This window comes from Salmo salar, chromosome ssa06 (assembly GCF_905237065.1).
Source record: "Salmo salar chromosome ssa06, Ssal_v3.1, whole genome shotgun sequence".
Lineage (NCBI taxonomy): Eukaryota > Metazoa > Chordata > Actinopteri > Salmoniformes > Salmonidae > Salmo > Salmo salar.
In genome coordinates, this window is record NC_059447.1 from 11794094 (window position 1) to 11817094 (window position 23001).

The 23001-nt window shown below is 39.9% G+C and overlaps 1 protein-coding gene across 5 annotated transcripts in view; it reads left to right on the plus strand.

Annotated features, from left to right (window-relative positions):
* LOC106606286 (brain-specific angiogenesis inhibitor 1-associated protein 2) overlaps nt 1-23001 on the plus strand; it is a 217940-nt gene that overhangs the window by 188231 nt on the left and 6708 nt on the right. For 2 of the 5 annotated variants that reach the window (XM_045719730.1, XM_014202427.2), the window contains 7 exons: nt 10232-10399; nt 10950-11019; nt 11292-11493; nt 11877-11945; nt 13272-13425; nt 16629-16669; nt 21016-21883. In XM_045719730.1, the coding sequence (XP_045575686.1) occupies nt 10232-10399; nt 10950-11019; nt 11292-11493; nt 11877-11945; nt 13272-13425; nt 16629-16669; nt 21016-21109 (798 nt within the window). In that variant the 3' untranslated portion in view covers nt 21110-21883. The other 3 variants (XM_014202428.2, XM_014202430.2, XM_014202429.2) reach the window with 2 other exon arrangements.

Consider the following 23001-nt stretch of genomic DNA (forward strand, 5'->3'; position numbering starts at 1 on the left):
CACTATAGATACCAGACTGTATATGGATATACTGTAACTTCTCCTACACACCTACACACTATAGATACCAGACTGTATATGGATATACTGTAACTTCTCCCTACACACACTATAGATACCAGACTGTATATGGATATACTGTAACTTCTCCTACACACACTATAGATACCAGACTGTATATGGATATACTGTAACTTCTCCTACACACACTATAGATACCAGACTGTATATGGATATACTGTAACTTCTCCCACACACACTATAGATACCAGACTGTATATGGATATACTGTAACTTCTCCTACACAACCTACACACACTATAGATACCAGACTGTATATGGATATACTGTAACTTCTCCCTACACACACTATAGATACCAGACTGTATATGGATATACTGTAACTTCTCCTACACAACCACACACTATAGATACCAGACTGTATATGGATATACTGTAACTTCTCCTACACACACTATAGATACCAGACTGTATATGGATATACTGTAACTTCTCCCTACACACACTATAGATACCAGACTGTATATGGATATACTGTAACTTCTCCCTACACACACTATAGATACCAGACTGTATATGGATATACTGTAACTTCTCCTACACACACTATAGATACCAGACTGTATATGGATATACTGTAACTTCTCCTACACACACTATAGATACCAGACTGTATATGGATATACTGTAACTTCTACTACACAACCTACACACACTATAGATACCAGACTGTATATGGATATACTGTAACTTCTCCCACACACACTATAGATACCAGACTGTATATGGATATACTGTAACTTCTCCTACACAACCTCACACACTATAGATACCAGACTGTATATGGATATACTGTAACTTCTCCTACACACACTATAGATACCAGACTGTATATGGATATACTGTAACTTCTCCTACACACACTATAGATACCAGACTGTATATGGATATACTGTAACTTCTCCTACACACACTATAGATACCAGACTGTATATGGATATACTGTAACTTCTCCTACACAACCTACACACACTATAGATACCAGACTGTATATGGATATACTGTAACTTCTCCCACACACACTATAGATACCAGACTGTATATGGATATACTGTAACTTCTCCTACACAACCTACACACACTATAGATACCAGACTGTATATGGATATACTGTAACTTCTCCTACACACACTATAGATACCAGACTGTATATGGATATACTGTAACTTCTCCTACACACACTATAGATACCAGACTGTATATGGATATACTGTAACTTCTCCCTACACACACTATAGATACCAGACTGTATATGGATATACTGTAACTTCTACTACACAACCTACACACACTATAGATACCAGACTGTATATGGATATACTGTAACTTCTCCCACACACACTATAGATACCAGACTGTATATGGATATACTGTAACTTCTCCTACACACACTATAGATACCAGACTGTATATGGATATACTGTAACTTCTCCTACACACACTATAGATACCAGACTGTATATGGATATACTGTAACTTCTCCTACACACACTATAGATACCAGACTGTATATGGATATACTGTAACTTCTCCTACACACACTATAGATACCAGACTGTATATGGATATACTGTAACTTCTCCCTACACACACTATAGATACCAGACTGTATATGGATATACTGTAACTTCTCCCACACAACCTACACACACTATAGATACCAGACTGTATATGGATATACTGTAACTTCTCCTACACAACCACACTATAGATACCAGACTGTATATGGATATACTGTAACTTCTCCTACACACACTATAGATACCAGACTGTATATGGATATACTGTAACTTCTCCCACACACACTATAGATACCAGACTGTATATGGATATACTGTAACTTCTCCCAACCTACACACACTATAGATACCAGACTGTATATGGATATACTGTAACTTCTCCTACACACACTATAGATACCAGACTGTATATGGATATACTGTAACTTCTCCTACACACACTATAGATACCAGACTGTATATGGATATACTGTAACTTCTCCCTACACACACTATAGATACCAGACTGTATATGGATATACTGTAACTTCTCCCACTACACACACTATAGATACCAGACTGTATATGGATATACTGTAACTTCTCCTACACAACCTACACACACTATAGATACCAGACTGTATATGGATATACTGTAACTTCTCCTACACAAGCTACACACACTATAGATACCAGACTGTATATGGATATACTGTAACTTCTCCAACACACACTATAGATACCAGACTGTATATGGATATACTGTAACTTCTCCCACACACACTATAGATACCAGACTGTATATGGATATACTGTAACTTCTCCCACACAACCTACACACACTATAGATACCAGACTGTATATGGATATACTGTAACTTCTCCTACACACACTATAGATACCAGACTGTATATGGATATACTGTAACTTCTCCTACACACACTATAGATACCAGACTGTATATGGATATACTGTAACTTCTCCTACACACACTATAGATACCAGACTGTATATTGATATACTGTAACTTCTCCTACACACACTATAGATACCAGACTGTATATGGATATACTGTAACTTCTCCCACACACACTATAGATACCAGACTGTATATGGATATACTGTAACTTCTCCTACACACACTATAGATACCAGACTGTATATGGATATACTGTAACTTCTCCCACATACACTATAGATACCAGACTGTATATGGATATACTGTAACTTCTCCCACACACACTATAGATACCAGACTGTATATGGATATACTGTAACTTCTCCTACACACACTATAGATACCAGACTGTATATGGATATACTGTAACTTCTCTACACAACCTACACACACTATAGATACCAGACTGTATATGGATATACTGTAACTTCTCCCACACACACTATAGATACCAGACTGTATATGGATATACTGTAACTTCTCCTACACAACCTACACACACTATAGATACCAGACTGTATATGGATATACTGTAACTTCTCCTACACACACTATAGATACCAGACTGTATATGGATATACTGTAACTTCTCCTACACAACCTACACACACTATAGATACCAGACTGTATATGGATATACTGTAACTTCTCCTACACACACTATAGATACCAGACTGTATATGGATATACTGTAACTTCTCCCACACACACTATAGATACCAGACTGTATATGGATATACTGTAACTTCTCCCACACACACTATAGATACCAGACTGTATATGGATATACTGTAACTTCTCCCACACACACTATAGATACCAGACTGTATATGGATATACTGTAACTTCTCCTACACACACTATAGATACCAGACTGTATATGGATATACTGTAACTTCTACTACACAACCTACACACACTATAGATACCAGACTGTATATGGATATACTGTAACTTCTCCCACACACACTATAGATACCAGACTGTATATGGATATACTGTAACTTCTCCTACACAACCTACACACACTATAGATACCAGACTGTATATGGATATACTGTAACTTCTCCTACACACACTATAGATACCAGACTGTATATGGATATACTGTAACTTCTCCTACACAACCTACACACACTATAGATACCAGACTGTATATGGATATACTGTAACTTCTCCTACACAACCTACACACACTATAGATACCAGACTGTATATGGATATACTGTAACTTCTCCTACACAACCTACACACACTATAGATACCAGACTGTATATGGATATACTGTAACTTCTCCTACACACACTATAGATACCAGACTGTATATGGATATACTGTAACTTCTCCTACACAACCACACTATAGATACCAGACTGTATATGGATATACTGTAACTTCTCCTACACACACTATAGATACCAGACTGTATATGGATATACTGTAACTTCTCCTACACACACTATAGATACCAGACTGTATATGGATATACTGTAACTTCTCCTACACACACTATAGATACCAGACTGTATATGGATATACTGTAACTTCTCCCACACACACTATAGATACCAGACTGTATATGGATATACTGTAACTTCTCCTACACACACTATAGATACCAGACTGTATATGGATATACTGTAACTTCTCCCACACACACTATAGATACCAGACTGTATATGGATATACTGTAACTTCTCCCACACACACTATAGATACCAGACTGTATATGGATATACTGTAACTTCTCCTACACACACTATAGATACCAGACTGTATATGGATATACTGTAACTTCTACTACACAACCTACACACACTATAGATACCAGACTGTATATGGATATACTGTAACTTCTCCCACACACACTATAGATACCAGACTGTATATGGATATACTGTAACTTCTCCTACACAACCTACACACACTATAGATACCAGACTGTATATGGATATACTGTAACTTCTCCTACACACACTATAGATACCAGACTGTATATGGATATACTGTAACTTCTCCTACACAACCTACACACACTATAGATACCAGACTGTATATGGATATACTGTAACTTCTCCTACACACACTATAGATACCAGACTGTATATGGATATACTGTAACTTCTCCCACACTACACTATAGATACCAGACTGTATATGGATATACTGTAACTTCTCCCACACACACTATAGATACCAGACTGTATATGGATATACTGTAACTTCTCCCACACACACTATAGATACCAGACTGTATATGGATATACTGTAACTTCTCCTACACACACTATAGATACCAGACTGTATATGGATATACTGTAACTTCTACTACACAACCTACACACACTATAGATACCAGACTGTATATGGATATACTGTAACTTCTCCCACACACACTATAGATACCAGACTGTATATGGATATACTGTAACTTCTCCTACACACACTATAGATACCAGACTGTATATGGATATACTGTAACTTCTCCTACACACACTATAGATACCAGACTGTATATGGATATACTGTAACTTCTCCTACACACACTATAGATACCAGACTGTATATGGATATACTGTAACTTCTCCCTACACACACTATAGATACCAGACTGTATATGGATATACTGTAACTTCTCCTACACAACTACACACACTATAGATACCAGACTGTATATGGATATACTGTAACTTCTCCCTACACACACTATAGATACCAGACTGTATATGGATATACTGTAACTTCTCCTACACACACTATAGATACCAGACTGTATATGGATATACTGTAACTTCTCCCTACACACACTATAGATACCAGACTGTATATGGATATACTGTAACTTCTCCTACACACACTATAGATACCAGACTGTATATGGATATACTGTAACTTCTCCTACACACACTATAGATACCAGACTGTATATGGATATACTGTAACTTCTCCTACACACCACACTATAGATACCAGACTGTATATGGATATACTGTAACTTCTCCTACACACACTATAGATACCAGACTGTATATGGATATACTGTAACTTCTCCTCACACCTACACACACTATAGATACCAGACTGTATATGGATATACTGTAACTTCTCCCACACACACACTATAGATACCAGACTGTATATGGATATACTGTAACTTCTCCTACACACACTATAGATACCAGACTGTATATGGATATACTGTAACTTCTCCTACACAACCTACACACACTATAGATACCAGACTGTATATGGATATACTGTAACTTCTCCCTACACACACTATAGATACCAGACTGTATATGGATATACTGTAACTTCTCCTACACAACCTACACACACTATAGATACCAGACTGTATATGGATATACTGTAACTTCTCCTACACACACTATAGATACCAGACTGTATATGGATATACTGTAACTTCTCCTACACACACACTATAGATACCAGACTGTATATGGATATACTGTAACTTCTCCTACACACACTATAGATACCAGACTGTATATGGATATACTGTAACTTCTCCTACACACACTATAGATACCAGACTGTATATGGATATACTGTAACTTCTCCTACACACACTATAGATACCAGACTGTATATGGATATACTGTAACTTCTCCTACACACACTATAGATACCAGACTGTATATGGATATACTGTAACTTCTCCCACACACACTATAGATACCAGACTGTATATGGATATACTGTAACTTCTCCTACACACACACTATAGATACCAGACTGTATATGGATATACTGTAACTTCTCCCACACACACTATAGATACCAGACTGTATATGGATATACTGTAACTTCTCCTACACACACTATAGATACCAGACTGTATATGGATATACTGTAACTTCTCCCACACACACTATAGATACCAGACTGTATATGGATATACTGTAACTTCTCCCTACACACACTATAGATACCAGACTGTATATGGATATACTGTAACTTCTCCTACACAACCTACACACACTATAGATACCAGACTGTATATGGATATACTGTAACTTCTCCTACACACACTATAGATACCAGACTGTATATGGATATACTGTAACTTCTCCCCCTACACACACTATAGATACCAGACTGTATATGGATATACTGTAACTTCTCCTACACAACCCACACACTATAGATACCAGACTGTATATGGATATACTGTAACTTCTCCTACACACACACACTATAGATACCAGACTGTATATGGATATACTGTAACTTCTCCCTACACACACTATAGATACCAGACTGTATATGGATATACTGTAACTTCTCCTACACACCACTATAGATACCAGACTGTATATGGATATACTGTAACTTCTCCCTACACACACTATAGATACCAGACTGTATATGGATATACTGTAACTTCTCCTACACACACACACTATAGATACCAGACTGTATATGGATATACTGTAACTTCTCCCACACACACTATAGATACCAGACTGTATATGGATATACTGTAACTTCTCCTACACACACTATAGATACCAGACTGTATATGGATATACTGTAACTTCTCCCTACACACACTATAGATACCAGACTGTATATGGATATACTGTAACTTCTCCTACACACACTATAGATACCAGACTGTATATGGATATACTGTAACTTCTCCTACACACACTATAGATACCAGACTGTATATGGATATACTGTAACTTCTCCTACACACACACTATAGATACCAGACTGTATATGGATATACTGTAACTTCTCCCTACACACACTATAGATACCAGACTGTATATGGATATACTGTAACTTCTCCTACACACACTATAGATACCAGACTGTATATGGATATACTGTAACTTCTCCACACACACACTATAGATACCAGACTGTATATGGATATACTGTAACTTCTCCCTACACACACTATAGATACCAGACTGTATATGGATATACTGTAACTTCTCCTACACAACCTACACACACTATAGATACCAGACTGTATATGGATATACTGTAACTTCTCCTACACACACTATAGATACCAGACTGTATATGGATATACTGTAACTTCTCCTACACACCTACACACACTATAGATACCAGACTGTATATGGATATACTGTAACTTCTCCTACACACACTATAGATACCAGACTGTATATGGATATACTGTAACTTCTCCCACACACACTATAGATACCAGACTGTATATGGATATACTGTAACTTCTCCCACACACACTATAGATACCAGACTGTATATGGATATACTGTAACTTCTCCCTACACACACTATAGATACCAGACTGTATATGGATATACTGTAACTTCTCCTACACACACTATAGATACCAGACTGTATATGGATATACTGTAACTTCTCCCCTACACACACTATAGATACCAGACTGTATATGGATATACTGTAACTTCTCCCTACACACACTATAGATACCAGACTGTATATGGATATACTGTAACTTCTCCTACACAACACACACTATAGATACCAGACTGTATATGGATATACTGTAACTTCTCCTACACACACTATAGATACCAGACTGTATATGGATATACTGTAACTTCTCCCACACACACTATAGATACCAGACTGTATATGGATATACTGTAACTTCTCCTACACACACACTATAGATACCAGACTGTATATGGATATACTGTAACTTCTCCTACACAACCTACACACACTATAGATACCAGACTGTATATGGATATACTGTAACTTCTCCTACACACACTATAGATACCAGACTGTATATGGATATACTGTAACTTCTCCTACACAACCTACACACACTATAGATACCAGACTGTATATGGATATACTGTAACTTCTCCCACACACACTATAGATACCAGACTGTATATGGATATACTGTAACTTCTCCCACACACACTATAGATACCAGACTGTATATGGATATACTGTAACTTCTCCCACACACACTATAGATACCAGACTGTATAGGGATATACTGTAACTTCTCCCACACACACTATATATACCAGACTGTATATGGATATACTGTAACTTCTCCCACACACACTATAGATACCAGACTGTATATGGATATACTGTAACTTCTCCCACACACACTATAGATACCAGACTGTATATGGATATACTGTAACTTCTCCTACACACACTATAGATACCAGACTGTATATGGATATACTGTAACTTCTCCTACACACACACTATAGATACCAGACTGTATATGGATATACTGTAACTTCTCCCTACACACACTATAGATACCAGACTGTATATGGATATACTGTAACTTCTCCCACACACACTATAGATACCAGACTGTATATGGATATACTGTAACTTCTCCTACACACACTATAGATACCAGACTGTATATGGATATACTGTAACTTCTCCTACACACACTATAGATACCAGACTGTATATGGATATACTGTAACTTCTCCTACACACACTATAGATACCAGACTGTATATGGATATACTGTAACTTCTCCTAACACACACTATAGATACCAGACTGTATATGGATATACTGTAACTTCTCCTACACACACTATAGATACCAGACTGTATATGGATATACTGTAACTTCTCCTACACACACTATAGATACCAGACTGTATATGGATATACTGTAACTTCTCCTACACACACTATAGATACCAGACTGTATATGGATATACTGTAACTTCTCCTACACACACTATAGATACCAGACTGTATATGGATATACTGTAACTTCTCCTACACACACTATAGATACCAGACTGTATATGGATATACTGTAACTTATCCTACACACACTATAGATACCAGACTGTATATGGATATACTGTAACTTCTCCTACACACACTATAGATACCAGACTGTATATGGATATACTGTAACTTCTCCTACACACACTATAGATACCAGACTGTATATGGATATACTGTAACTTCTCCTACACACACTATAGATACCAGACTGTATATGGATATACTGTAACTTCTCCTACACACACTATAGATACCAGACTGTATATGGATATACTGTAACTTCTCCCACACAACCTACACACACTATAGATACCAGACTGTATATGGATATACTGTAACTTCTCCCACACAACCTACACACACTATAGATACCAGACTGTATATGGATATACTGTAACTTCTCCTACACACACTATAGATACCAGACTGTATATGGATATACTGTAACTTCTCCCACACACACTATAGATACCAGACTGAATATGGATATACTGTAACTTCTTCTACACACACTATAGATACCAGACTGTATATGGATATACTGTAACTTCTCCTACACAACCTACACACACTATAGATACCAGACTGTATATGGATATACTGTAACTTCTCCTACACACACTATAGATACTAGACTGTATATGGATATACTGTAACTTCTCCCACACAACCTACACACACTATAGATACCAGACGTATATGAATGTATGTACAGTATACTACTGTTGTTAATGTGTCATGTAGTGTACGGTTCCCCAACTGGTGGCCCGTCAAATTTACAGTCTACAAATGATCATGTTCCGGCCCACCGATCATACGCTCAATATTTTTTTTTGCCTGCAGCTGAATCTAGTTGATGATCTCTGCTGTAGTGCATGTTTCTGAATGTATATATTCCCTGTTTCCAGAGGCTGATGGGTTCAGATGGGATGACCATGGTGAACGGTACGACAGGACTCCACGGAGAGGAAGAGTACTGGACAGAGGGGGGTGTGTCAGTCTCCCAGCTCCAAGGAAGACCCTCCTCTCCCCAGGCCCCTTCCCTACCCCAGGGACAGGCCCCCACCCAGAGACAGGTCAGCACAGAACACAGAATTACATAGATAGTATATACTGGTAGAATATTGTACAGTTGCTTGGCGATAGGAATTTACAATTGGTATCCTCCAGGGATCCATCTTAGTGTCTGCTGATGTTAAAATGTAATGTAAATGTGTGTCTGTTAATATTCAAGTGGATGCAGATGATTCTGTAACTGTTGTTTCTACAGTGGGTCAAAACATGCAATGTGATTGGTTGAGAAGCGTTCTATGTAATTGGTGATCGCTTAGGTCACTTTGTTTTTGCCCATTCTAATGTTCAATTGAACAGTAACTGAATGCCTCGATGCCTGTCTGCCTGCTTTATAAAGCAAGCCACAGCCATGTGACTCATTGTCTGTAGGAGTGATCTATTTTCATGAATGGGGTAGTGTACCTAATAAACTCTCTACTGAGCATATATATATATGCTCATATATATATATATATATATATATATATATATATATATATATATATATATATATATACACACACACACACGGTATGTAGATAATATACAGGTAATTCATGTATCTCTATGCAGGTCAGTGAGCACTACTCCAATACCCTGCCCGTCCGCAGGCCCCAGCCTGCCAAGAACAAGACCTCTGTTGGTAAGAGAACCTAAGCTAACTCTGCTAGTCTCTGGCAGATAACTGTATACTGTTACGTCACTGTCTGGTAAGAGAACCGTATACTGCCAGCGTCACGTAAACAGGTTAATCTCCCCAAAGCAGATATGAATAACAATGACGTTGTGAATCAGCTAGTCTTAGTAACCAAGTTAGCAACTAACATAGCATCTTCCTTAGTAAAAAGTCTTCCAGGAGCCACATAGTGCTGTGTAGCGTGACACTGATGTCCCCCTTCTCCACCCCGGCCCCAGGTGAGACCCGTACCCTGCCCAGGTCTAGCTCCATGGCAGCGGGGCTGGAGAAGAACGGTCGTGCCCGTGTCCAGGCCATCTTCTCCCACGCGGCTGGAGACAACAGCACCCTGCTCAGCTTCTCTGAGGGAGACGTCATCACTCTGCTGGTCCCAGAGGCCCGTGACGGATGGCACTATGGGGAGAACGAGAAGAACAAGATGTAAGCTTGTGTCCAGTACTACATATCAATGGAGGCTGCTGAGGGGAGGATGGCTCATAATACTGGCTGTAACGGAGTAAATGGAATGGCATCAAACACATGAAAACCATGTGTTTGATGTATTTGATACCATTCTACTTACTCCGCTCCAGCCATTACCACGAGCCCGTCCTCCCCAATGAAGGTGCCACCAACCTCCTGTACTGCATATTAACTTGTAGACTGACATTCAGAACTGAGGATTTTGCGCAAGTCTTTGGTTGACATCAATGCGTGATTTCCACAGAAGTCAGAATTAACCACAGATCTCAAGAGGATTCAGCTCTAATGTAGTTTACAGCACGCGTCATCATCTTAACTCATCTTACCTGTTTCCCCCTCAGGCGTGGCTGGTTCCCCTTCTCTTACACACGTGTGCTGCCAGAGAGTGAGAAGGAGAAGCTCCAGGTGAAGTAAGTAGCTAATATCCTAGCCAGTATTATAACGTTCAGGTGAAAGTAACTAACTAATATCCTAGCCAGTACTATACCGTTCAGGTGAAGTAAGTAGCTAATATCCTAGCCAGTATTATACCGTTCAGGTGAAGTAACTAACTGATATCCTAGCCAGTACTATACCGTTCAGGTGAAGTAAGTAGCTAATATCCTAGCCAGTATTATACCGTTCAGGTGAAGTAACTAACTAATATCCTAGCCAGTACTATACCGTTCAGGTGAAGTAAGTAGCTAATATCCTAGCCAGTACTATACCGTTCAGGTGACATAAGGAGCTAATATCCTAGCCAGTACTATACCGTTCAGGTGAAGTAAGTAGCTAATATCCTAGCCAGTACTATACCGTTCAGGTGACATAAGTAGCTAATATCCTAGCCAGTACTATACCGTTCAGGTGAAGTAACTAACTAATATCCTAGCCAGTACTATACCATTCAGGTGACGTAAGGAGCTAATATCCTAGCCAGTACTATACCGTTCAGGTGACATAAGTAGCTAATATCCTAGCCAGTACTATACCGTTCAGGTGAAGTAACTAACTAATATCCTAGCCAGTACTATACCGTTCAGGTGACGTAAGGAGCTAATATCCTAGCCAGTACTATACCGTTCAGGTGAAGTAAGTAGCTAATATCCTAGCCAGTACTATACCGTTCAGGTGAAGTAACTAACTAATATCCTAGCCAGTATTATATCGTTCAGGTGAAGTAAGTAGCTAATATCCTAGCCAGTACTATATCCCGTTCAGGTGAAGTAACTAACTAATATCCTAGCCAGTACTATACCGTTCAGGTGAAGCAAGTAGCTAATATCCTAGCCAGTACTATACCGTTCAGGTGAAGTAACTAACTAATATCCTAGCCAGTACTATACCGTTCAGGTGAAGTAAGTAGCTAATATCCTAGCCAGTATTATACCGTTCAGGTGAAGTAACTAACTAATATCCTAGCCAGTACTATACCGTTCAGGTGAAGTAAGTAGCTAATATCCTAGCCAGTACTATACCGTTCAGGTGAAGTAAGTAGCTAATATCCTAGCCAGTACTATACCGTTCAGGTGAAGTAACTAACTAATATCCTAGCCAGTACTATACCATTCAGGTGAAGTAAGTAGCTAATATCCTAGCCAGTACTATACCGTTCAGGTGAAGTAAGTAGCTAATATCCTAGCCAGTACTATACCGTTCAGGCTGGAACAATAATATGATAATGTCCAGTACCATCTCACCTCTTCACGTTCAGTAAAGCTTGATTTGATTGACTGAATGATTGCTGTCCCCTCCAGTCTGCACCATGGGAAGAGCAGCAGCACCGGGAACCTGCTGGAGAGCGACATGTCTCTGCCCATGCCCGACTACGGCCTGACTGCCCGCCTGCTGGCACAGAGCCTGGCACAGAGCAGACCCAGGCCCTACAGCATGGCAGGCTTTACCACACAGGTCAGTGTTTGCGAGCGAACACACAGTCGGACAGATGCTGACACACAGATGGAAGGACGCTGACACACACCAGGCCACGGCCCTACACCATTTTCTCTACACAACTGAAACAGACAGCCATATACTTCTAAAGACACACAACAAACACAATCTCCCACTCAGAACACGCCCTCTTCCCAGTAATGGTCCCGTGTGGCTCAGTTGGTAGAGCATGGTGTTTGCAACGCCAGGGTTGTGGGTTCGATTCTCATGGGGGACCAGTACGGAGAAAAAAATGTATGAAATGTATGCATTCACTACTGTAAGTCGCTCTGGATAAGGGCGTCTGCTAAATGACTAAAATGTAATCCACTGTGGTTGATTCAGTCTGGAGAGTAGAGGTGTCTGGTCTGATTGGCTATCTGGAGGACTCCAGTCAGGTTGGTGTATTGTTCTGTTAACAGACCCTGGTAAGGAGTAATACTGCAAGAGAACACAGGGATATCGAGTAGGAGCATGGCTCTGGCGCCATCTGCTGGAGGCTCTCTTTCAATAACTGCTTTTATACATGAGAGTTTCTGAAATACATCTATAAAATAGACACTGTGTGAGTGATCATACATGACCATACTTGGGGCTCCCGAGTGGTGCAGCGAGGCACTGCATCTTCGTGCTAGAGGCGTCACTACAGACCCTGGTTCGATTCCAGACTATCACAACCAGCTGTGATTGGGAGTCCCATAGGGCGGCGCAAAATAGGCCCAGCGTTGTTAGGGTTTGGCCCGGGGTTGGCCGTCATTGTAAATAAGAATTTGTTCTTAACTGACTTGCCTAGTTAAGTAAAGATGAATAAAATATGTAAAATTAAAATACAGTTACGCACAGTCATTGATGTATCATTAGGCCATTAACGGCAGTATTTGTGAGGTATTAACTATTAACGGCAGGATTTGTGAGATTTAGGAATGAACTGTGTTATGTAGTGTTCTAATATAGGAATGAACTGTGTTTTAAGGAGTAGAGGTCGACCGATTTATGATTTTTCAATGCTGATACCGACACTGATTATTGGAGGACCAAAAAAAGCCGATACCGACTAATCAGACGATTTTTACATTTACGTAATTTAGCAGACGCTCTTATCCAGACGCTCTTTTATATATATATTTGTAATAATGACAATTACAACAATACTGAATGAACAATGAACCCTTTTATTTGAACTTAATATAATACATAAATAAAATCTATTTAGTCTCAAATAAATAATGAAACATGGTCAATTTGGTTTAAATAATGCAAAAACAAAGTGTTGGAGAAGAAAGTAAAAGAGCAATATGTGCCATGTAAAAAAGCTAACGTTTAAGCTTCTTGCTCAGAACATATGAAAGCTGGTGGTTCAATATTCCCAGTTAAGAAGTTTTAGGTTGTAGTTATAGGAATTATGACGCATCAACTATTTCTCTCTATACCATTAGCATTTCATATACCTTTGACTATTGGATATTCTTATAGGCACTTTAGTATTGCCAGCCTAATCTCGGGAGTTGATAGGCTTGAAGTCATAAACAGCACTGTGAATCAAGCATTACTAAGAGCTGCTGGCAAACCAGTAAAGTGCTGTTTGAATGAATGCTTACGAGCCTGCTGCTGCCTACCACTGCTCAGTCAGACTGCTCTATCAAATATCAAATCATAGACTTAATTATAATATAATAAACACAGAAATATGAACCTTAAGTCATTAATATGGTCAAATCCAGAAACGATCATTTCGAAAACAAAATGTTTATTCTTTCAGTGAAATACAGAACCGTTCCGTATTTTATCGAGCGGGTTGCAACTCTAAGTCTAAATATTCCTGTTACATTGCACAACCTTCAATGTTACGTCATAATTATGTAACATTCTAGCAAATTAATTATGGTCTTCGTTAGGAAGAAACACAGTTCGCAACGAGCCAGGCGGCCCAAACTGTTGCATATACCCTGACTCTGCTTGCACTGAACGCAAGAGAAGTGATACAATTTCCCTCGTTAATATTGCCTGCTAACATGCATTTATTTTAACTAAATATGCAGGTAAAAAAAATATATATACTTCTGTGTATTGATTTTAAGAAAGGCGTTGATGTTTATGGTTAGGTACATTGGTGCAACGATTGTGCTTTTTTTCGCGAATGTGCTTTTGTTAAATAATCCCCCGTTTGGCGAAGTAGGCTGTGATTCGATGATAAATTAACAGGCACCACATTGAATATATGCAATGCAGGACAAGCTAGATAAACTAGTAATATCATCAACCATGTGTAGTTAACTAGTGATTATGTGAAGATTGATTGTTTTTCATAAGATAAGTTTAATGCTAGTTAGCAACTTACCTTGGCTCCTTGCTGCACTCTTGGAACAGGTGGTCAGCCTGCCACGCAGTCTCCTCGTGGAGTGCAATGTAATCCGCCATAATCGGCGTCCAAAAAGGCAGATTACTGATTGTTATGAAAACATGAAATCAGCCCTAATTAATCGGCCTCTATTAAGGCGTGTTCTAATGTGTTCTAATACATTTTTATTGAATTTATTTTTATTTTTAATCCCAGCCCCCGTCCCCACAGGAGGCCTTTTGTCTTTTGGTAGGCCGTCATTGTAAATAAGAACTGACTTTCCCAGTTAAATAAAGGTTACATTTTAAAAAATGTATTAATAAACTGTGTTAAGGAGTGTTCTAATGTAGGAATGAACTGTGTGTTAAGGAGTGTTCTAATGTAGGAATGAACTGTGTGCTAAGGAGTGTTCTAATGTAGGAATGAACTGTGTGTTAAGGAGTGTTCTAATGTAGGAATGAACTGTGTGTTAAGGAGTGTTCTAATGTAGGAATGAACTGTGTGTTAAGGAGTGTTCTAATGTAGGAATGAACTGTGTGTTAAGGAGTGTTCTAATGTAGGAATGAACTGTGTGTTAAGGAGTGTTCTAATGTAGGAATGAACTGTGTGTTAAGGAGTGTTCTAATGTAGGGATGAACTGTGTGCTAAGGAGTGTTCTAATGTAGGAATGAACTGTGTGCTAAGGAGTGTTCTAATGTAGGAATGAACTGTGTGCTAAGGAGTGTTCTAATGTAGGAATGAACTGTGTGCTAAGGAGTGTTCTAATGTAGGAATGAACTGTGTGCTAAGGAGTGTTCTAATGTAGGAATGAACTGTGTCATGATAATGTTCTTTTCCATTCCAGCCTGCCCTTGAGGACTATGACAGTCGCTTTGCTGCTGCAAGGTAAGAACCTTATTCTCAACCTCCCTGAACTACTGACCTTGTAGTAACTTTGAGTGGTATGAATGACTGATCACGATGTAGTATGAATGTGAACTACTGCACTGACCTGGTAGTTACAGTGGATAGTATGAATGACTGATCACAATGTAGTATGAATGTGAACTACTGCACTGACCTGGTTGTTACAGTGGATGGTATGAATGACTGATCACGATTAAATATGTATGACTAGATACACAGCACTGACTAGACTGGGATATGAGAGTAAAAATAAAACTACAATGAACAAAAATATAAGTGCAACATGAGTTACAGTTCATATAAGGAAATCAGTCAATTGGAATAAATTCATTAGGCCCTAATCTATGGATTTCACATGACTGGGAATACAGATATGCATCTGTTGGTCAAAGATACCTTTAAAAAAAAGTAGGGGTGTGGATCACAAAACCAGTCAGTATCTGGTGTGAACATCATTTGCCTCATGCAGCCATCACCTTCCCATAGAGTTGATCCGGCTGTTGATTGAGGCCTGTGGAATAGCTGTGCAAAGTTGCTGGATATTGGCGGAACCTGGAACACGCTGTCGTACACGTCGATCCAGAGTATCCCAAACATGCTCAATGGATGACATGTTTGAGTATGCAGGCCATGAAAGAACTGGCACATTTATTTTCAGCTTCCAGGAATTGTGTACAGATCCTTGCGACATGGGGCCATACATTATCATGCTGAATCATGAGGTGATGGCGGTGGATGAATGGAACAACAATCGGCCTCAGGATCTCGTCATGGTATCTCTGTGCATTCAATTTGCCAACGATTAAAATGTAATTGTGTTCGTTGTCCTTAGCTTATGCCTGCCCATACCATAACACCTCCACCACCATGGGGCACTCTGTTCACAACATTGACATCAGCAAACCGCTCGCCCACCGCTCGCCCACATGACACCATGTCTGCCATCTGCCAGGTACAGTTGAAACCGGGATTCATCTGTGAAGAGGACACTTCTCCAGCGTGCCATTGGCCAGCGAAGTCTGTTACGATGTCTGTAAGGTCAAGACCCTAATTAGGACTACAAGTATGCATATGAGCTTCCCTGCGACTGTTTCTGACAGTTTTTGCAGAAGTTCTTCGGTTGTGCAAAGCCTCAGTTTCATCAGCTGTCTGGGTGGCTGGTCTCAGACGATCCCACAGGTGAAGAAGCTGGATGTGGAGGTCCTGGGCTGGCGTGGTTACACATGGTCTGTGGTTGTGAGGCCGGTTGGACGAACTTCCAAATACTCCAAAACGACATTGGACGCGGCTTATGGTAGAGAAATGAACATGACATTCTCTGGCAACAGCTCTTGTGGACATTCCTGCAGTCAGCATGCCAATTTCACACTCCCTCAAAACTTGGGACATCTGTAGCATTGTGTTGTGTGACAAAGCTGCACATTTTAGAGTGACCTTTTATTGTCAACAGCACAAGATGCACCTGTGTAATGATAATGCTGTTTAATCAGCTTCTTGATATGCCACACCTGTCAGGTGGATGGATTATCCTGGCAAAAGAGAAATGCTCACTAACAGGGAGGTAAACAAATTTGTGCACAGAATTTGAGAGAAATAAGATGTTTTGTGCTTATGGAAAAATTCGGAACTTTTATTTCAGCTCATGAAACATGGGACCAGCACTTTACATGTTGTGTTTATATTTTTGTTCAGTATAGATCATTAAAGACCGATATTGCTTTGATGTAGAAGTTTAGCTGTTTAGTCTGAGTTAAAACTTGGAGACACTGCAGCTCGTCAGGCTTTGGATAAAAGTGTCTGCTAAATGGCATATATTATATAAGACCAGTCTTGGATGTCCAGCTCTGAGGAAGCTTTCATTTCTCCTCTTTTTGGGTCATGCTTGCTTTTTCCTCAGACTCCATAGCTGCTATATTGACTTGTGTTATTTAATGACAACAGCATTTCATATAACTAGTGTCTAGAAGGTTTATTCTCCAACTGTTTCTGAGTCAATGTTTGTCTCTCAAACTGACTCTATCCCAAGTGGCACCCTATTCCGTATAGTGCACTACTTTTGACCAGAGCCCTATGGGCCCTTTTCAGAAGCAGTGCAGCTAATTAGGAATAGGGTTCCATTTGGGACAGAGTTAGTTTCTGTAATCCAATCAGAAGTCAGATCCACTGCTGTGGGAGGAGGGGTTAACCTAGGTTCATCTGAAGACATTGATTTATTTCTGTCTGTCTGACAATGGGGAAGGTGTGTGTGTGTGTGTGCGTGTGCGTGCGTGCGTGCGCGCGCGTGTGCGTTTACTTGTATGTATGCGTGTTGTGACATATCGAATTACATCATTCTGACCTCATGTTGACATCACTGCTTGGTGAGGCTGGAGCTCTGATGAGCTCTGGTCTGGCGCTCCAAGTCCTTCTACATAGAGTTTGATAGAGAGCTCTTTTTTGCATCTTTGCCATAATGGCTTCTGTGACAGCATTGGTAGCACCATTGAGGGATTTTTCAATTTTAAAGGAAAACTCCACCCAAAAGCGATTTTTTTGGTATTTGTTTCATTAGTCCATTGTTGAAGTAGTACCAAAAACGTTTTACTTGTCAGCAATCAAGTTTTCAACATATGTAACTTTAAAAAAACAGAAATCATACCCATCATATGATGCTGTATTTTACAGGGATGATTTCATTTTTTTTTAAGTTACATATCTTGCTGACAAGAAAAACTTTTGGGGGACTATGTCAACAATGGACTAATGAAACAATAACCAAAAGATCACTTTTGGGTGGAGTTTTCCTCTAAAAGAAAGAAGGCAATTTCTTCTTCTTCTATTGACCGTCGGTTAACAAGCTGAAATGATCAACACTGCCGTCTGTTGTCTGAACAGGTATAAATCCATGGTTGGCTATTTACAACCACCTCCATTTATATAATGTTTGTTCCGTAGTATCATTCATTGGCTGATCCCTCCTGATGACCTGGGTGGAATTATGTGATCCTTCCATAACCAATAGGAAGTCCCACCCAGTTGACTACTTCAAAATGGTGAATGTCCTCAATGGAGCTGTCCATGCTAAAACAGGCTTTTTTGCACTTGAGCTGTCTATCCAAGTCTATGGTCGTTTCACATACTATTTTTGTTCCTGAATATCTGATTCTGGGTCAGATCTTGTATTTATAGACCTAACGGGCCCAGGGTGTCTCCACCCTAGAGGTACTGAACTCATCTTACACCAGACCCCCACTGCCAACCAGATGACTTGGATTACCTCATCACAAATGGCCTCTAGGTTACTTGGGTTGAATTTGCATATTGTTCAAAAAGACAAGTAATTCTGTGAAACATTCTAATATCAATACATTCAATTTCTTTACTCTTCAAAAGTTAGTTTTCTGCTATCATCATTAATATTCAGATGGTGATATAGAGGCCTGGGTCGTGTTCATTAGGTTACCAAACGGAGGAAAACTGACTGAAACAAGTGGTACTAACCTGGACTTGTACAATAAGAAATGCAAATGTCTGTTGCAAAGCGTTTTGTTTGTCCTAATGAACATGACCCTGATGAAGGGATTCCCATCTCGGTAACTATGGCAGCCAGGTGTGTTTTGGTGTGGGAGGTTTAGGTGGGAGGGGAGTACTTGCTCCTCATGGTGCGTGTTTGAGATGGACGACACTGCAGTCTGACTGTGCAGAATCACTGATCTCCGACTAACTACTGATCACTACTCATCATGTGATCAAGATGAGTGATTCTGTGCCTTGCCTTGTTCAAACTGTTCCCCTCAAAACACGCTGATGGTACAGCACCCCTCTCCTCCCTACACCGCTCCTCCCAAATCCACCCCTGCCTGCCCTCCTTGCCTTGTGGCTGTCTTGTCCCTCCATCTTCTCTCGGAGTGTGTCTCTTCTCTTCCCACCTGGCAAGCTTCCTTTCTCTTTGTTCCTTGTTCCACAGTTCTGATCCCGATGGCAAATTGATTTCGACAGTGTGAGAACAGACAGAGACAGCTCCCTACCGGATAGCACAGGGGCCTCCCCCTCTCTTTCCAGCACCCCCCTCCCCCCCTTCCAGTCTCTCCCCATCAATCTCACCACTTAGTCTCCCCCTCAATCTCACCCCTTACTCTCCCCCTTAGTCTCTCCCCCTCAGTCTCCCCTTAGTCTCCTCCCTGTCTCTCCCCCTCAGTCTCCCTGTATCCCCCTCCTCCCCCCTGCTTCCATGCACTCCTTCTCCAAGTGGAGGAGCTCCGAGTCTCATCCCTCCTTTCTGTCCTTTCTTCCTCTCCTTGATCCCTCCTTCACTCCTTCCTTCCTCGGGTCGGTGGCGGTGACAGTGGCGGTTGGTGGGTAGAGGATGAGGAGGGCGCTGAGAGGGAGAGCCAGGGAGGAGCCCGTCCACCAATCGGCTTGCAGCGTTTCCCACTCTGAACTTTGAACTTCTCTATCTAATCATTGTCCGTGCGAGAGACAAAATGGACACTACTAACTCTCAATCTCAAACAAGAGACTGCCTTTGCCACTGCTTGTCTTTGACTTTCATGCATGTACATGGTTGTGTCATTTTGTTAAATCTGAAAAGACATGTTCGTGTACGGTACAAGTGCCAAAAATATCAACATTGTATACAGTCATTGTACTCACTCAGCCACTGAACTGGACTAAACTGCTTTTTCTAAAGCACGTGGAATGACTAAACATGATAAGGGAGACTTTGGATGTGTCAAAAGGAACCCTATTCCCTATGTACATTTGACCAGGGCCCATAGGGCCCATTCTATAGGGAATGGGTGCTATTTGGGACGTAGCCTTTGTTTGCAGTGAGGCTGTGCAGATATTCTGTCTGTTGTTCCTTTGATATACCCTGTGGCGCTGCACTCATTGCCTGGTGTGACCTGTCAATGCTTTGAGGTTTTTGTCGACAGCGTCATTATGCCTTACTTCTGAAATGTTCCTTTTTTCTGTGGTAGTTTAATGTGCAACTTAGGTTGTGGAATATAAATATCTTAGTTTAACTTGGACACCCCTTCAAATTTGACGCAAGAATCACTTTTGTTTTATCAACTTTTGTCTGGGTGATAATTACCATCCCGGACAAATTTCGTATTTTCCTCTTTTAATGATTCTTTAAATGAAGATGATTATTTTGAAAAAAGATATAAATAAATGTTTCACAGTGCAAAATATATCTGGTTTCAAATCACACTATATACCTCCAGTCCTTTCTAGGGCCTCCTCCAAGCCATCCCATGAGTGGTCAGTCTGAAATATTCATTTCCTTGAAATACTCCTTGATGGACCTCAGTTTGGACCTTTTCTGACCCCTGAATATGCTCTTTCAGCAGTTGGGGCGGTCATCATTGACCCCTCTACAACCATTTGAACCTTCCATGACCTTTGTCTAATTTTCTCCATAACTGCTGTGATCTAGTTGAAAGAAAGTACAAACAATATGTTTAATAATATGATTATCATCGTATGTCCTGAGTGATTATGTCCTTTTTTGGTCTTAATTTCTTTGAAAAATGCGTTAAGTGTTGTTGTAAAAAGATTTCCAGAAAAATACAAAATATTTATTTGAATAATATAAAAAGTTATTATTATCTTTGAGCATGCTAGGCGCAATGATCAGAAATGTGATACTATTGAACTTTGACATTGAATGTATGGTGACTTTTTACAAAAAGTATTCTAAATAAAACATATCTATATATTAATAAACAGTTTGTTCAGACGAGAGATCTGTTTTGTCAAATTAATGACTTAAAAAATATATATATTTGAAATTATTTAATTTCAAAAAAATCTATTTTGATTGACATCAGTATGTTTTGGACCAGTACTGGCCAAACTTGTTCTTTTCTCTGCCATCTTTTTTTTTTGTGAATCATCACTCGTCACATAATTTCCCACATATTGTCTGTTGTCATGGCGTCTGCATCGTCCACACCTCATCTCTACCTCTCCCTGTCCACCTCATCCTCTATGCACTACCTCTGGTATCCCATAGCAACCAAGCTCTGATCGCCACGTCATCATGATGTGATTTGAACCATTTGAGTATCAGTGTGTGTGGTGAATGTGTGTGTTTGTGAATGGCACTATAGATGTGTCCATCTCCTTTCCTTCCTGCCTCCTCTCCTTTCCTTCCTACCTCCTTTCCCTTCCTGCCTCCTCTCCTTCCTGCCTCCTCTCCTTTCCTTCCTGCCTCCTCTCCTTCTTTAGACAGTATTTCTCTAGTTTTGCTGCCATGTGAATATAATCCTGGTTTGTTTGAACTTTCAGTTGCATTAGGGTTATAGCCTGAAGCCATAGGGCGCATC